Source organism: Talpa europaea, assembly GCF_964194135.1.
Source record: "Talpa europaea genome assembly, chromosome: 10".
Lineage (NCBI taxonomy): Eukaryota > Metazoa > Chordata > Mammalia > Eulipotyphla > Talpidae > Talpa > Talpa europaea.
Window position 1 is genome coordinate 24,771,880 of NC_140077.1, and position 16,125 is coordinate 24,788,004.

Consider the following 16,125-nt stretch of genomic DNA (forward strand, 5'->3'; position numbering starts at 1 on the left):
TTACTTCCTTTCATTCACTCATGCTGATCCTGAGCCCAGAGCTATTGGCTGACATTGAACAAAATTTGCTTCTTCAGGGAGGTTATCGGAACAAAATACATGGTTTATATAAATATTAGATGACTTTCAGAATAAAATCTATAACCACAAAACACTTCCTTTACCATTTACCTTCAACCAAAATAAAAACAAATGGTAATAAAACGAAGGGAAGCAACACTCCCATCTTTTGTCACTTTAATTATTTTGATCCTGCCCCCAAAAAGCTACTTTGTCTACTCATTCCACTATTTATAACAATGAAAGACTGGAAAAGGCAAGAGAAATACCAAAAATTAAAAGGAGAAATTTAACTTAAAATAACCTATTTTAACAGCATGCTACTGGGAAAATACTGTTCTTTTTAAAATTGGGGTAGTGAATGAGTAAATTGCCAAAGTTCAAGCTAATTTACTTACCCTTTGAAAGCCACAGGAGGGACATAAAACATACTTACGTTGTTTAAGGATTTGCTGATGTCCTTCACATCTAACTGCAGAATATTTCCAAAAATGGGTAGAGGTGTGGGGCCAGGCGGGAGTTTCCCTCTCTCAGAAGTCTGTTTCCAGAGAGAAAGGAGAAGCAAACAGGAGAGACAGAGCACCAGGACCACAACCAGATCCATCGAAGCTTTCTCCTCTTACTTTGAAAATGTGAGATTGAAATCTAAAACTTTTACAACACTCCCCACTAGGACAAGTGCCACTCTGAGATATAAAGAGACCAATGAGCTGCTCCCACTTTATATTCTAAGTGGACTTTGGCCCTATGATAAAAAGAGAATCAGCTTTCCTTAGTTTCATTTTCCTTCTGTCCAGTGAACACTCTGGAGATTCTAGTTTAACTGTACTGGAGTAAGGTACAGGTAGTGATAATTTAAGGGGGAAAAAAAGGTGGTTCCAAAGGGCAGCCAGGTTGACAACCACTCACATAAACAATTAAATTTCTGGATTCAAATCAATGACCCGTTGTGCATTTGTGACTTTTAAGGACCAACTGTTCTATGCCTTTTATAATTAAAATGAACTTGTAATGCTATATTAACATAGGATACTGTGCTGTTGAAAATGAAAGATCTTAAAAACTGTATGAACTTTATAGCTGCCTCTATATAAAAGTTAATATAACTCAAAACATCTTGGTAAACATTGAAACAGAGAGACCGTCACGTTGCCTCACAGCCACCAAGTCGCAGTCTACTTCCCCAGTCTACACTGGGCCTTCTGGGCTCCTGGAGCAGACGCGGAAGCCCAGGGCACAGGGAGGAGCTCCGCCCCCCGGTGGGTGATCGTCATGTGACCGCGCAGTCCACATCCCCAGTCTACACTGGGCCTTCTGGGCTCCTGGAGCAGATGAGGAAGCCTAGGGCATGGGGAGGAGCTCCGCCCCCCGGTGGGTGATCGTCACGTGACCTCCCGCCTGCGCGGGACTTCAGTACTTTGGCGCCTGGCGTGTGCCCAAAGGCATGGAGGCGTCTGTGGGACATGGAGGGAGTCCTTGGTGGCGAGAGCTGCAGCAGTGCAATGGCCGGACTGTGGCTAAGGCCCCACGGCAGATTCACAAAATCGCAGAAACTGAATCACGCCTGGGCCATCCAGCAACACCTCTGGACCCAAGTGTGCAGGTAGGGCAGCTTCCCAGCTACAAAGTCAAGACAAATCTGCCTCTATTCCAGCTGAAAGAAGCTGTTAGATGTTTGAATGACTAAGTAAACTAGAGAAGCAACATTGTTTCCCTGCTAGCGGGGAAAGCATTTTTGTGTCAACTTCCTTTTAGAGGAAAGTGATGGAATATCTAAATATATTCAACTTTATTGAAGGCAGTAGGGAGGGGCTAGAGCAATTAATAAACAAGGTCGTCGGTTATCCTCTGGCACAGAATGAACCTTGTCTTTTACGTTTTTGCAGGATATGAAATTAGTTCTCCACCTAAAACATACCCGAATTTCAGCAAATGCCAAAAACAACTTTACTGTGACTACTAATGATGCATATGCACCAGGGAAGAAATTCTAACTTTAGCTGCCACACAAAAACTGGCATAACATATCTAGTTTGTTATAAACTGTTTTGTTTCGGAAGTTGTCAAGAATTTAACTTCCTTTGGTGAAAATCCCTCATTCCAGCCTTTCTATATAGATAGCTTTTCCTTGCCATTTTATTTTACTCCGCACTACAGCCTCCCAAATCTGTTACTCCATTATAATCTGCAGTGTTCTAAAGTTACTGACTTGGTCTTGTATACAGTTCTGTCATGTTTGTTTCTTAAATCTGATCAAGTAGAATAATTTCCTTGTCCGCTTTCTAATGTGATGCCAGCTTACTTAATTTGTGTACTACTACACCACAGGTTTCCCATTTTCCATGTATAAATTACACAGGAGTGTACAAAGTATCTCCTCCATCAGATTTGTTAATAGCTTCTCCATGAAAGATTAATGAGGAAAATCTTTATATTCAGTGTAACAAATCAATGTACTAATGTAAGATTTTCAAGTAAAAATCCATTTCTGAAAATTAGCTCAGTAAATTTACATGCCTTTCACATGAAATTCACCCTCGCCAAAACACTGCAAATTAGAGACATTATTTCATACATTTCAAATTGGAGAAAAGGTGATTTGGGGGGAAGAAGCTGCCTGTCCAGTGCCCTTATCACTCAGCTCAAATTGATAAAACAGAAATGTCAATTGTGATGGGAGAAGCAGCTGTCCTGCCTGTGACTATGCTGGTGTTTTCCACAAATCTTTTCCCTTTGCAGCTTTGTGCTTGCTTATGTCTAAGCATCCTTTTATTTTTTTTTGTAACAAACCTTCCCTTCTGGATTAAAAAAAAAACATGATAGGTTTACTGTTATGCACTTACATCAGTGCATCAAGTAGTTTTAGCAAAACCAGACTAACCTCCCATATTACTCTGCATTTATACCCCCAGTGTTTACAAAATAACAGGCTTCACATTAAACATTTAGAGGCAGGGCTTAAGAACTTGTGACTTAGACCAGCCCCACTTGCCCCCAGTCATACTTGCTTTCTCTGGGGCTTTTTAAAATGTGGAAAATAATTAAATGAAGTATGCATAGCAAAAAAGGGAGATTAGAGACAGAATAAAAGGAGCAGATTTAGCCAAGGATTGGAAACAGGGATTTCATGAACACACAGCAAGGAAACACATGTACAGATCTTCAGAGATGTTTAGTGGTCATGGGACTGAAAAATCAACAGAATGGAATACATTACTAATCACTAATGACAATGCTATACAAACAAGCTCTATAAGGATATATTTTGATTAACTGCAATTGAACAGTACAGTTATTTAACTACAGGTAAGGGAATTTTTTTTCAAGACTAAATTGGTTTTCTCATGAATTTTCACATTTATCATATCTCTTGATTCTCTCAACTACCTCTGCTGAGATAAAATTATTCCCACCATTCCCACTTGGCCTGAAAAATCAGTACTTGGACAGAGGGCATAGTATCTGCAGAGAGTGGAGCTTAGACTAGAACCCACATCTCCTGACTCATGCACAATCCCCTCTAAGCAAAAATTCAGTCCACCCAAGTTACTGAATGTGTGCCATGAATCCACACTGCATGGTTCATCCTCATCTGTTTATCTCCAAAAACCTTTAGTTAATAATTATGTCACCAGTTCATTAAAATGGGGGTCAGAAAAGTTTACCCTTACAGATGTACTTTTGTGCTCTTTCAATTTGAGTTCACAATTCAGTGTAAAATTTACCAGGACAAAAAGACAGCCTTTTGCAGTCTAGTTGACGTAACTTTAAACTCAGAAAGAACCAAACCACCTGACTGGATGAAATAAACATCCCTAGAACAATGGTTTTATTGACATTTGCAAAGGCAGCAGAGGATTTTGGACTAAAGAGTGACAATTATCTGGTTGAACTGAAACAGTAACTCTGCTAGATTGAGGATAAACAGGAAGAAGGGTGAAGGCAGAAGGATATGCCAATAAAGGATGACAGTGATGTAGATATGTTGAGACTCATGAGATATATATTTTTTTTTTAAATTTTTTTTATAGAGGCATGTTTTATTTATTTATTTGTTTGTTTGTTTGTTTTGTTTGTTTATACATGCACCAGGTACAGTCAGAAGCGCGGGAGGGTGAGAGAATTCACCAGAGCCAGAGCGGGAAGCAGAGCAGGCAGAAGGACCGAAGTACACTGCTGAGGGGAGCAGCGGGCGGCAGGAGAGGTCTGCGCGCCATGTGGGACCCTCCTCCGGTGGCCGAGGAGCAGCCGGGGATCGAACTGGCGCCGCAGAGGCCGCGGGCAGCTTCACAACCCAGCACTCAACCGCTGCGCCACCGGGGAGGCCCTCATGAGATATATATATAAAGAAAAGGAAGTTTAATTTCTTGTACAGTCAGATGTCAAATGTGAGCAAAGGGGAGGAGTCAAGAACACCAAGACTTTTGTTCGTAACAACTGAAAAATGTAATTGCCATTTATTGAAACAAGAAAGATGCCAGAGAGGCTAAGTTGGACTGGAGAAAAAAGAAAATTCAGATTTGGAATAATTACCAGGCAATCACAGAAAAATGTCAAAGGCATTCCAAGAGAACCTTGGGCAGATCAGATTCTGACTGGAGACACCAATTTGTCATCACATAGATGGTATTTAAGGAAGGAGTTAAGACTATAATGGAAGTCCCAAGACATGCTAGGGACATTCTAAAGTCTAAGGATCAAAGACCTATGACATAAACAGGAAGGGAAACCAAGAGAGTGAGGAAAACAGAGCAAACGTGTTGCTAGAAATTTAGCAAAGAGAAGAAATCAATCAAGATTAAACTGGAAGGCCTCCCTGGTGGCTCAGGGGCTAAAGTTATCAGGGCTATCAAGCTATCTACCAGCCACTGTGACGTGAGTTTCATCCCAGCCAGGGAGCTAACCCACAAGGTGCAGCAGACTTCTTCTGTCTCACCAGCTGCTCCCCTCAGCAGTGTATTTCAGTAGCTCCTCCTGTTCTGCTCCCTATTGTATCTGGTGAATCCTCTTACCACCCCGCACCTCTGGCCTACATCCCAGTTCTTGCACACATGAATGGGAAAAAAAACAAAAACCTCTATTTTCTTTCAGCCTTCTCTGTATCGACTCAATGTCCAGTAGAAATCTTTATATAACATATGTGTACAGCACTAGTGAGTGAAACCAAATCAGCATAATGTGGAATCTCAATGGCAGTGAATACTGTTGCTATTATTTTACCCCAAGCCATTCTTTTTCTGAAAAATGATTTGATGAAATCTTATAACAAATATTTATTCAGCAAACTATTTTATAGAAATAGACCTTAAAATCCAACAATTTCTTATTAAAACATCAGAAAACAGAATCCCAATCTCTCCCCCATCAAAAGCCTGCTCCATAGCTTAAGTACCAAAAGCCCATGATTGTATTGCTAAAAGGGGGATAAAGGCATTTATTAAACTTCCACAGGAAGAGTGATTAATTCTGGCAGTGGTTAAGTACACATCAGCTTGTACCTAAAGAGTACTACAGAGTCTGAAAAATTAACTGAAAACCTAGACTTAATATGTCTTTGCTCTTAACAAGGCTCAGATAATTACTATCTATTAATTATGCAATGGTACTAGTTATATAATCTGATATAACCAAAAAAGGTAGACAATCTTAATTTCAACACCAACAAAGATATATCATTAGATATAAACAATAATATTTTAAAGATATTCTTTAGCTCCAAATTAAAACAAACATTCAGGACTGGAATCTTCAGAATTTGCTAGTATCTTGAAAATCCCATTCTTCTCTTTAATTGGTCTGGAGGCATTCATTTGATCTAAGAGAAAAATATCAAAAGAGGTACAGTATTTATTTTTTTAAAAGTAAAAGACCCTAATAAATCTTAAGATATCCAATGTTAGAAACATGAAACACTGTTTAAAATTTTAAAACCCCACCAAAATATGGGCCATTTTATCCTTAATTATTAAGTAATATAATAAGAGCAGAAATGTACACTGATCTCATTATAATTAGAATTGGCATCCAGGGAACGCAATCTGAAACAAGTTAGCTAGGTCAATCATGGTTAATTTAAAAGATGCAAAGCAAGACACCATAAAAATTCATGTGTACTCCCATTGTCAATATATGGTCTTCTACATTTTTTGTCAGTGTGAATTAAACCTTTAATTTGCATTACTCTGATTTCTAGGGAGGTTGGATCATCTTTGTATATTCACTGGCCTTTTTTTTTTTTAAACAGAAAACATTAATAAAATAAACAGTAAATTTATCTTATTTAATAAGCTAATCCAACACCTTGATTAATCTGACTTTAAGTCTTAATACCTAGTATGGACTATTTTGTTGCTCTTCAAAATTACCCTGGCCCTTAGCCCTTTAATCAGACATATATTTTTTTAACTTAAATTATAACCTTAATTTAAACAAAACCAGTTTGTTTATTTTTTTAAGATTTTTTATTCGTGCATACAAGAACCAGGATACAGGCTAGAAGTGCAGGAAGGTAAGAGGATTCACCAGGACAGAGCGGGGAACAGAACAGGCAGACTGAAATACACTGCTGAGGGGAGCAGCGGGCGAAATACGAGAGGTCTGCCACGCCATGTGGGCATCTCCCCGGCCGGTCAGGATCGAACCCGGGCTACAGAGGCTGCAGACAGCGTCACAGCGCCAGGCTCAACCACCTGCGCCACCAGGGAGGCCCCAAAACCGGTTTTTTATAGTTTTTTAGAAAGTCATATTGGAATTTTAATTAAAAGATTAATGGGAAGAATATTAATTTGGGGAATACCAACTGATTTTTGTATTAAATATCCATATCCATGAATAGTTAAATAATTCTCAGTCTTTCTGGTAATGTCCCTCAATGCTGCATAATTTTCTCCATAAAAAGCATTAGTTAGTGTCGTGGTATCATTGCTAAATTTAAAAACCCAAGCCCCCATTCTCACCATGTCATCTAGCTAACAGCCCTGGTTAAATGTGCTACAATATAAAACACTACTCTCACTCTTTCAAAAAATGACTAAAACGATCCCTTATGATTTCTCATTTAAAAACAAACAGACCAGGGTCTCCCCGGTGGTGCAGCAGTTGAGCACTGGGTTGCGAAGCTGCCTGCAGCCTCTGCAGCACCGGTTCGATTCCCAGCCGCCGGCGAGGGTCCCACATGGCACGCAGACCTCTCCTGCCACCCGCTGCTCCCCTCAGTGGTGTACTTCGGTCCTTCTGCCTGTTCTGCTCCCTGCTCTGGCTCTGGTGAATTCTCTCACCCTCCCGTGCCCAGTGCTTGTATCAAACAAACAAACAAACAAACAGACCAGGGCCTCCCTGGTAGCCGAGAGGTTAAGACGCAACCTATGAAGCTATTCGCAGCCACTGCAGCAGAAGTTCAATCCCCAGCTGGCAAGAGAGATACCCACACGGCACAGCAGACCTCTCCAGGCTTGCCTGATGCTCCCCTCAGCAGTGTATTTCAGTCAGTCCACCTGTTCTGTTCCCCACTGTCTCTGGTGAATCCTCTGACCCCCTGCACCTCTGGCCTATACCCTAGATCTTCTATACACACAAAAACGGTAAAAGTAGAAGAGACACTTACCAATGAGATCACTTCGATCTAACAACAACTCTAGATCTTTATCACTGATGACCTTCTCTCTTGATCCTTTTACTTCCCTACAGACGACAAAACATTCAAGTCTATCAGATAAATCAAAACTATGAATATTATTTTTCCAAAACTAAAATAAGAATCTTACCTCTCATAATCTCTAGATTTCAATAATTCCATTAACTCCTTAGGATCTAAGAAAGTCTTAGATTGATTTAATCCAGACTGACCACCTTTGAAATGATCTAAAAAAAAATTTCAAGAAACTCAACATTCAAAATTGCTTTTTAAACCAAAATAGGATGCACTACAAACTAATCAAACTAATTTTCATTAAAAAGGTCAAACAAAAAAACCAACTGCTAGAAAGTTTATTCTTATACTTTCCTAGTGGCATGTGCCCACAAATGGATTGACAAGAGCAGCGTATAAGAATTAAAACCTGCAAACTCCAAGGTTAATCAATAGAATGATCAACACAGTATTCAGCAATTACTTAGACAAAAACTTTACAAAACATAATGTCAATATTACGTTGAACAAAAATAACCAGACCAAAAAAATACATAAATACAAATTAATTCACCTATGAAATTAAAGGAAAAATGAAGTTATATGACAGAAATCTTAAGTGACTGTACTCTAGTGAGGGAGAAGGGGGCATGGGTAATGACTGAAAAGGCTGTATGAGGAAACTTTCTTGAAAGAGGGAAAAGTTTATTACCTTGTAGATTACACATAAGCACATGTTTCTCAAAACTCATTAACCTATACACTTATGATTGGGCATTTTGCCATATGTCCATTGTATGTACTCAAAAACCTGCCAACACTTTAAAAATTCCCTTCTCATTGTTCTCGGAAAATCTCTCAAAATACTGCAAATAGAATTTGTTAAAACTATATAAATCTAGCTAATTAAGCTAATACAATAAACAATTTTATTTATTGCATTATTCAAATTCCTACAGGAGCTCAAGAAAAAAATTAAACAAAATCTTACTAGTTTTCCTCTCTCCATTGCAAATTCCAGCTATAATCTGAAGGTTCCATCAAGTCAAATAAATGATGTCTAAAACACAACTCATATTGCCTTCAAAATCAGATACCCAGGAGAGAGTACTTTCAAGTAGAAAAGTAGCATAAAATAGTGACTTTCAACATTCTAATGCTTCCAATTTCTTTAGGCTTTATATCTTTTTTAAAAAAGATTTATTTATTTATACAAGAATATTTATTTATTTATTTATTTATTTATTTATTTATTTATGCAAGCCAGATGCGTGGGAGGGTGAGGGGATTCACCAGAGCCAGAGAGGGGAACAGAACAGGCAGACCAGCGAAATACACTGCTGAGGGGAGCAGCAGTGAGGGGAGCAGCAGGTGAGACAGAAGAGGTCTGCCGGCACGTGCCATGTGGGACCCTCGCCCACCGGCCGGATTTAATCGGCGCTGCAGAGGCGGGGGACAGCTTCACAGCACTGCGCTCAACCGCCTGCGCCACCAGGGGAGGTCCTAGGCTTTATATCTGCCATGGGTGAGGCAGACACCAAATTTGACACAACTGTTTACTAAAACTTTTGTAGATTAAAAAAAATTATTTGTAAAGGAGCAATGTGATCAGAACTAAAGAGCATTTTGGCATCAAATAGTTTTTGAAAAACTGGGTTCAACAAACTAGACTATTTTTTAGTACTCAGTATCTTTAAAACAATCTAATATTTAATATATTGAAGTTACAAGAAAAGATATGAATTTTTTCTTCAGCTTTTTTGGCAGGCAAATCTATCAAGTATAGGTTTAAGTCAGTGAAACACCCATTAGAGTGTAGACTGGCACTTCAAAATTGCCCTGAGCCTCTAAGTTCCTCGGTTCCTCATGTAGACATATGCTAATGTTTTTTCTACATTTATAGTCACTAACTTAATATTGCCTTTATAACTCCAAATATCCCACACTACCTACTCCAATCCTGCACTGATCAAAGTGCACTAATTTCTTTTATAAAGAAAATGGTAACAAAAATTCCAACACACAACAGAAGCAAAAAAGCACTGGTATTTACTTTTGTGGATGATCAACTTTTCCAGTTTCCTTTTAGCAGCTGCTCTTTCCACAATTTTCTGATCAATAGTATTTGCTGTAACAAGACGATATACAACAACTGGCTTTGTCTGACCAATTCTATGACATCTGTCTTGGGCCTGAAGATCAGACTGGGGATTCTTAAAGTTGAAAAGAAAAACATTGAACAGGTTAAGGTTATAATTACTTAAACTAATACTATGGGGTAAATTCAAGTACATGAACCAATCAGAAACTTTTAATTGTTTTAATTTGACTTCTGCAGAGGCTTCATTGATAACATATCCAAGTCTTTTGAATGCAGAATACCTGACAAGCTATTCTTATCTAACAATGATATCTTAAAAAAAAAAACAAACAACTCCCCTCTGGGTATTTTGAAGATTTATTTATTTATTTATACAAGCACTGGGTACAGTCAGAAGTGCAGGAGGGTGAGAGAATTCACCAGAGCCAGAGGGGAGAGCAGAACAGGCAGACTGACGAAGTATGCTGCTGAGGGGAGCAGCAGGCGGCAGGAGAGGTCTGCGCGTCATGTGACACCCTCCCCTGGAGACCAGGGATTGAACAGGCGCTGCAGAGGCTGCCGGCAGCTTTGCAACCCAGCACTCAACCGCTGCGCCACCAGGGAGGCCCTAACAATGATATCTTTCACAATGAATGAGATCACAATGTGCACATAGAAGGAAATGCTAAATATCGAGAATGAAAATATAATCAGCATATTGCTAGATGTAAACTTACCCAATCACTATCATAAATGATAACTGTATCTGCTGCAGTCAAATTAATGCCCAGGCCACCAGCTCGTGTACTCACTAAGAACATGAACACATCTGGATCTGTGTTGAAGTTGTGCATCTGAAAGCAAAATGGATGCAAACACAGGAATTAAATAATCAATAAAACGAAGGAAGAAATGATTTTTAATTACATGATTAACGGCTTATTCAAGTTGGCCAAACTGGTTAACTGAGATCTATAAAATTACACCAATAAAACATGCTCATGTCAATTCCATTTATTTTCCAAATACCTATTGTATGAATCACATCTTAACTGCTTAAAAAAAGACCCAATCAGGGGCCTCCCTGATGGAGCAAGAGGTTAAGGCGCAACCTATGAAGCTATCCACAGACACTGCAACATGAGTTTGATCCCCAGCCAGGGAGGTGACCCACATTGCACAGCAGACCTCTACTGACTCGTCTGCTGCTCCCCTCAGCAGTGTATTTCAGTCAATCTATTCTGTTCCCTACTCTGTTTCTGGTGAATCCTCTCACCCACCACACCTCTGGCCTATACCCCAGTTCTTGTATGCATACATAAATCTTTAAAAAAAAAAAGGGGGGGGGGGGACCCAATCATTACAAGATAAGTTAAAGGGACAAAATATAATATTCAGAAAAAATAATTGAGGCTATCGTTCTTCAAAAAGAGTGGCTGACTTGGGGAAAAAAAAAAAAAGAGTGGCTGACTGGGAGTTAGGGTGGGCAGGGAAGATGGGCTGACAGGGAGAGGGTATGAGGAACTTTCTGAGTTGACATCTCAATAGAAGGTTAAGTTCACACATACATATGTGTTCATGACAACACAGGGAAAAAACCCTTTATTTTATTCATTCCAGGATTTTACTTCCAAAAGACAACATGCTTAAGAAATTAGAGATGCATCATCTGTAGTTTATTCTGAAAAGCAATCAAAAAGGTAGAATGTTGGGCCTCCCCAGTGGCGCAGCGGTTGAGCGCTGGGTTGCGAAGCTGCCTGCAGTCTCTGCAGCGCCAGTTCGATCCCCGGCTGCTCCCGGGCCACCAGAGGAGGGTCCCACATGGCGCGCAGACCTCTCCTGCCGCCCGCTGCTCCCCTCAGCAGTGTACTTCGGTCCTTCTGCCTGCTCTGCTCTCCCCTCTGGCTCTGGTGAATTCTCTCACCCTCCCGCGCTTCTGACTGTACCCAGTGCTTGTATAAATAAATAAATAAATAAATAAAAATAAATCTTAGAAAAAAAAAAAAAGGTGGAATGTTGAATGGGAACTAAAATTGAAGTTACCTTATAGATATGTGATTAAAAAAGGAACTATAAAATTGTAAATCAAATTCTACATGATTTACAGGTGGTTATTTTAAAATTCTATCAAGTGCTGTATATTTGAAATTCTATTGATAAAATATTGGGGTGTAGAGAAAAGCCAAAAATTTAGGAGAAAACATTTTATCACTTCAATATTCTCACAATGGTAATTAAGTGGGGTAATATTCTGTAAGGCTGTGCCAGAATATATAATTTTAGAAACATTAAGAATTATTAATACTAAATCAAAATGACTGTTGACAGCATTGCAGGAGTTTTGGCCTTTCATACTTTTTTATAAATTTGTAGGTCTATTTTGAACATTACCTCAGAAAAAAAAGGAGCTATAGATAAGAATTCAGTATGTATAAGCAGTCTTACATTTTTCTCTCTTGCTGAATAACTCATTGATCCATCAAGTCTGCTAAAGTTGAAATTTCTAAAGTGGCAGTAATCCATCAAAATATCCAACATTCTCGTCATTTGGGAAAAAAGGAGCACCTAAAATTCAAAAATAGCTTAGTACTACCTACTTTGATAAAACAAAGGATAATCACACAACCAAAAAGTCCAATAAAAGTTCTACCTTGTGACCTCTGGTTTTTAGTTCTGGAAGCATTCGATCCAAAATTAAGAACTTCCCAGAATTTGTCACTAATTCTTCATCGATCTTAAAAGTGGGCAATGGGGAAAAAAAAACCACATTAAAAAAATCATAATAATCACTAATAACTTGTTTTTGAAAACCATGTGTACAATTTAATTTTAATGGCAAGTCCCAGTAAAACTTTCTAAAAATTTGAAATTGATTTATTAAAGAAACCAAGGGGCTTATTAAGCGTAAATATTTAAAATACTGAAATTTTCCTCCTTCTGATGAATATCAACCACCTTCTCAGACTATCTTTATTACTCAACAAAAAATTGCTAAAGCAATGGCTCTAAATGGGGACAATTCTGCCCTGTATCCCCCAGAGTATTTTTGGTAATACCTGGAGACATTTTAGGTTGCCACAATGAGGGGCAGATATTATTGTACTAGAATCTGGTGGGTAGAGGGCAGGGATATTACAAAACATCTCAAAGACTTATTGGCCTCAAAATGTCAGTGTTACCAGGGGTGAGAAAACTTGTTCTCAAGTTTTATGAAACGAGGTGGTAGAATTGTCATCTTAATACGATGCTATTTTTCTATCAACTGCCCAAAAAGACACTTTTTTTCACTTAATCTGAAAGCCCACAACTCAGTATCAACTTTCTGGTTGTCATGTTGCTATCTGTTGCTTTCAGCAATGAACAGTCAGACTGATTTTCAGCAAGCTGAACATCAACTAAAAGGAATTTTGAAAAGCTGACAACTACCTCCAAAATAAAAACAACATTATTTTCAACAGTACTCTCAATTTAATATTCACATAAATATGTAAATAAAAATATTAGGATAACCTCCCCCCCTCCAATAAATATTGGTTAAATATACAATGACTTTCATTCTAACTCATAAAGTTCTCTGAATTTAAGGATGAGAAGACAGTCTCACTTACTGGAAGAATTACAATCATCATACAACGAATAGGAAACTTATTTAAATAATAACAAATGATACTTTCCATAATCATAACAAAATTACAAAAACTGAAACATTACATTATTAAACGGTATTCACCTTAAATTCTTGTGTGACTGGATCTATTGGATACTCAATCAAATATGGATGATTACAGCATTTACGAAGTAGCATCATTATATTCTGCAGCTTCAGATTAACTTCAGATTCTACAGGGATATTCACTTGTACAACAGTTCTGCCATAAACACACATAATCCACAAATGTAAGAAACAAAACATACCACAGTTTAAAACACACTTAAATTTATTTTTAAACACACCTTTCTCGTTCTACCTCTGGCTGTATTTGACTGATCAATTTTTCCAATTCATTAGGGAAATCATCGACTTGGCTGTAATTTATTGATTTTCTAGTTCGCCGTTTTGGTCGTCCAGTGGGACTTAACTCAATTGTTTCTTTCTAAAAAAGAACAAATTAAAGAAATGTGTTAAAAGATATACCCTTAAGTTATACATCTATACAAACTGAGGCATATTTTTAGGCATAAAATGTTTTGACTTAAAAAATTAATTTTTGTCTTTCATCATCACCATAAATCAAGTATCCATAGACAACTGATATTATGTCAACACTGATGACAATTATCAGAGAATGAGAATAAATGCTTTCACATAACTGAAAACTTAAGAACGGATAAAATAGCTTAGAGATGAAGTAATGCTCCATAAATCAGCATTACAGAGGATATAATCCTTGGAATGGTATTAACACTACAATGTGTTCGTTAAGTATACAATACTTATACTTCTACTCTTAAGTTGCTAACAGCTAAAAACCAGATTATAATGAAAATAGGTGAACAGAATCTAATGGTTATAAAAATCAAAATATATAACTGTAAGCATTTTGAAAATCAATACATGTATGTAAGAGATAGTCAAAAACCTGAACATTTAAATGTTTCCTAATCTTCATTTATAAAATAATCACATTGCACTTCCATCTTTTGGGATATGGTGGGTGATTAACGAAAATATTTCTCTCAAATAAAGTGTTTTTGTTAAATTTGGGGGCTATCAGAAACGTAAAGGGACTGTTTGGGGGGAGAGGGAACATCTAGTTGTTAAGTACATAATAGGGCATTTTCAAACTACTATGTGTTTATTCATATATATTTCCAAGTGCAACCAGGGGATAACATGATTAAGGTTAACTTGGGATAGGTATGAGAAATCCTAATCAGCATTCCACATGACTACAAAGCAATTAATGCATTAGCAAACACTTCAATTTTAGCAGACAATAGACTTACTAAGAGAGAATTTTTGTTACTGGCTGTATGATTTATAATCCAGTTAGAAGTTCACTCTCAAGTTAATGCTGAGAACAGGTGACGAGCAGTAAGACTAAAATCAAACATGAACTTTTCCCTATTAACTGTAATTTACAATATATTTCAAATGCCACTCTACCTCACTGGATCCAAACATGTTTGCGATTGTGCGATTCACAATGGCTGTATAAAACATCTCTTGTTTCTTCGAAAGTGGTGCATACACAACTACTTCTCGTTTGGGAGGAACTTCAAGAGCAACATCAGATTTCAATCGTCTCAGTAAGAAAGGTGTTAGAATCTAAAATTTAAATGAACACACATGAATATTAAAACATTCCTGTTTTGAGTGGATACTCTCCCACATATCTCATACTTCATTTTTTCAAAATGTGTTTTAATAATTTAGCTCAAAAGGGAATTTGTTTTCATGTATATAACACTTTAAACTAACATTTTAAAAATGAATACAAATGAAAGGAAAAACAAGATTCCTAAGCATTGTTATCTCTAACTAATGCTCTTAGGACTGCCCTTTTCTCCAAATTAATTTATTTTTAACTGAGGTAACACTGGGGTACCCGGGGTACCCCTATCAGGTATTAGCACTTCAGTGCACCCACATTCTATCACCATAGACCACTGTGCTTCCCTCCCTTTGTTTTTACCTTTCTCTCACCCACTCCCCTCCTTGTTGCTTTAGTTCTGTAGTCAGCTATAAAGGGTTAGTTTTTAAGCTTGTCTTTATCTGACTATTAATTTAGTTACTTTATATCCACGTTAGTGATATCATCCCACCCTTATACCTTTTTTCTTAAATACTATCAAGTATTAAAAGGACAGAAACTACATTATCACTATCTGCGTGGGATATTAAGTACATAATCCTAAAAGGCAACATAAAGTACTAAATGATGCAAGTATTATTGACAAACTGACCAAAATACCAGTAAACATTAGGAGTGAAAACACATGAAAAGGGCAAAATTTCAAAAAGCATTTAAATGTTGCTAAAAGTCATGTGAACCCTGGGAGTGGAGGAAGGGCAGGCGAATTAAGTTAAATTGGGGTGAGGGAATCTTCATTTTTCAAAGTCTGAAAAGAGATGCAGGGTTTATCACTACTGCTAGGGTTCCCTTAATAGTGTTTGAGTCTACAATAAGCAGAATAAGAAGGAAAAAGTCAAAACCTGGTGCAGCATATGCAACACATTCTGTTCTCTTTCTTTAGCAATAATATCTTCAGCAGTTTCAGAAAGACTAGTGATATCAAACCAAGACTCAAAGCTAGAAAAGAAAAAAGATTACAAGTTAACATACCATAAGTCAATTATATTAACATGCTTTATATTTTTAATTTTACATTTCTGTACATAAGAATCATGAATATT

General features: G+C 37.6%; 2 protein-coding genes across 10 annotated transcripts in view; both read right to left on the bottom strand.

The window, feature by feature from the left end:
* LOC311179106 (cytochrome P450 2C9-like) overlaps positions 1–664 on the bottom strand; it is a gene marked incomplete at both ends in the record, with an annotated part of 54,623 nt that extends 53,959 nt beyond the window's left edge. For all 5 annotated transcript variants that reach the window (XM_084246034.1, XM_084246032.1, XM_084246028.1 and 2 more), the window contains one exon: positions 497–664. In XM_084246034.1, coding sequence (XP_084102160.1) covers positions 497–664 — 168 coding nt within the window. The remainder of the gene's footprint in view (positions 1–496) is intronic.
* A 5,116-nt stretch (positions 665–5,780) lies between these two features.
* HELLS (helicase, lymphoid specific) overlaps positions 5,781–16,125 on the bottom strand; it is a gene marked incomplete at both ends in the record, with an annotated part of 31,567 nt that continues 21,222 nt past the window's right edge. For 3 of the 5 annotated variants that reach the window (XM_084245106.1, XM_084245105.1, XM_084245108.1), the window contains 11 exons: positions 5,781–5,875; positions 7,664–7,740; positions 7,824–7,920; positions 9,741–9,900; positions 10,505–10,621; positions 12,213–12,332; positions 12,418–12,501; positions 13,498–13,636; positions 13,722–13,861; positions 14,875–15,036; positions 15,925–16,021. In XM_084245106.1, coding sequence (XP_084101232.1) covers positions 5,781–5,875; positions 7,664–7,740; positions 7,824–7,920; positions 9,741–9,900; positions 10,505–10,621; positions 12,213–12,332; positions 12,418–12,501; positions 13,498–13,636; positions 13,722–13,861; positions 14,875–15,036; positions 15,925–16,021 — 1,288 coding nt within the window. The remainder of the gene's footprint in view (positions 5,876–7,663; positions 7,741–7,823; positions 7,921–9,740; positions 9,901–10,504; positions 10,622–12,212; positions 12,333–12,417; positions 12,502–13,497; positions 13,637–13,721; positions 13,862–14,874; positions 15,037–15,924; positions 16,022–16,125) is intronic. The other 2 variants (XM_084245109.1, XM_084245107.1) reach the window with 1 other exon arrangement.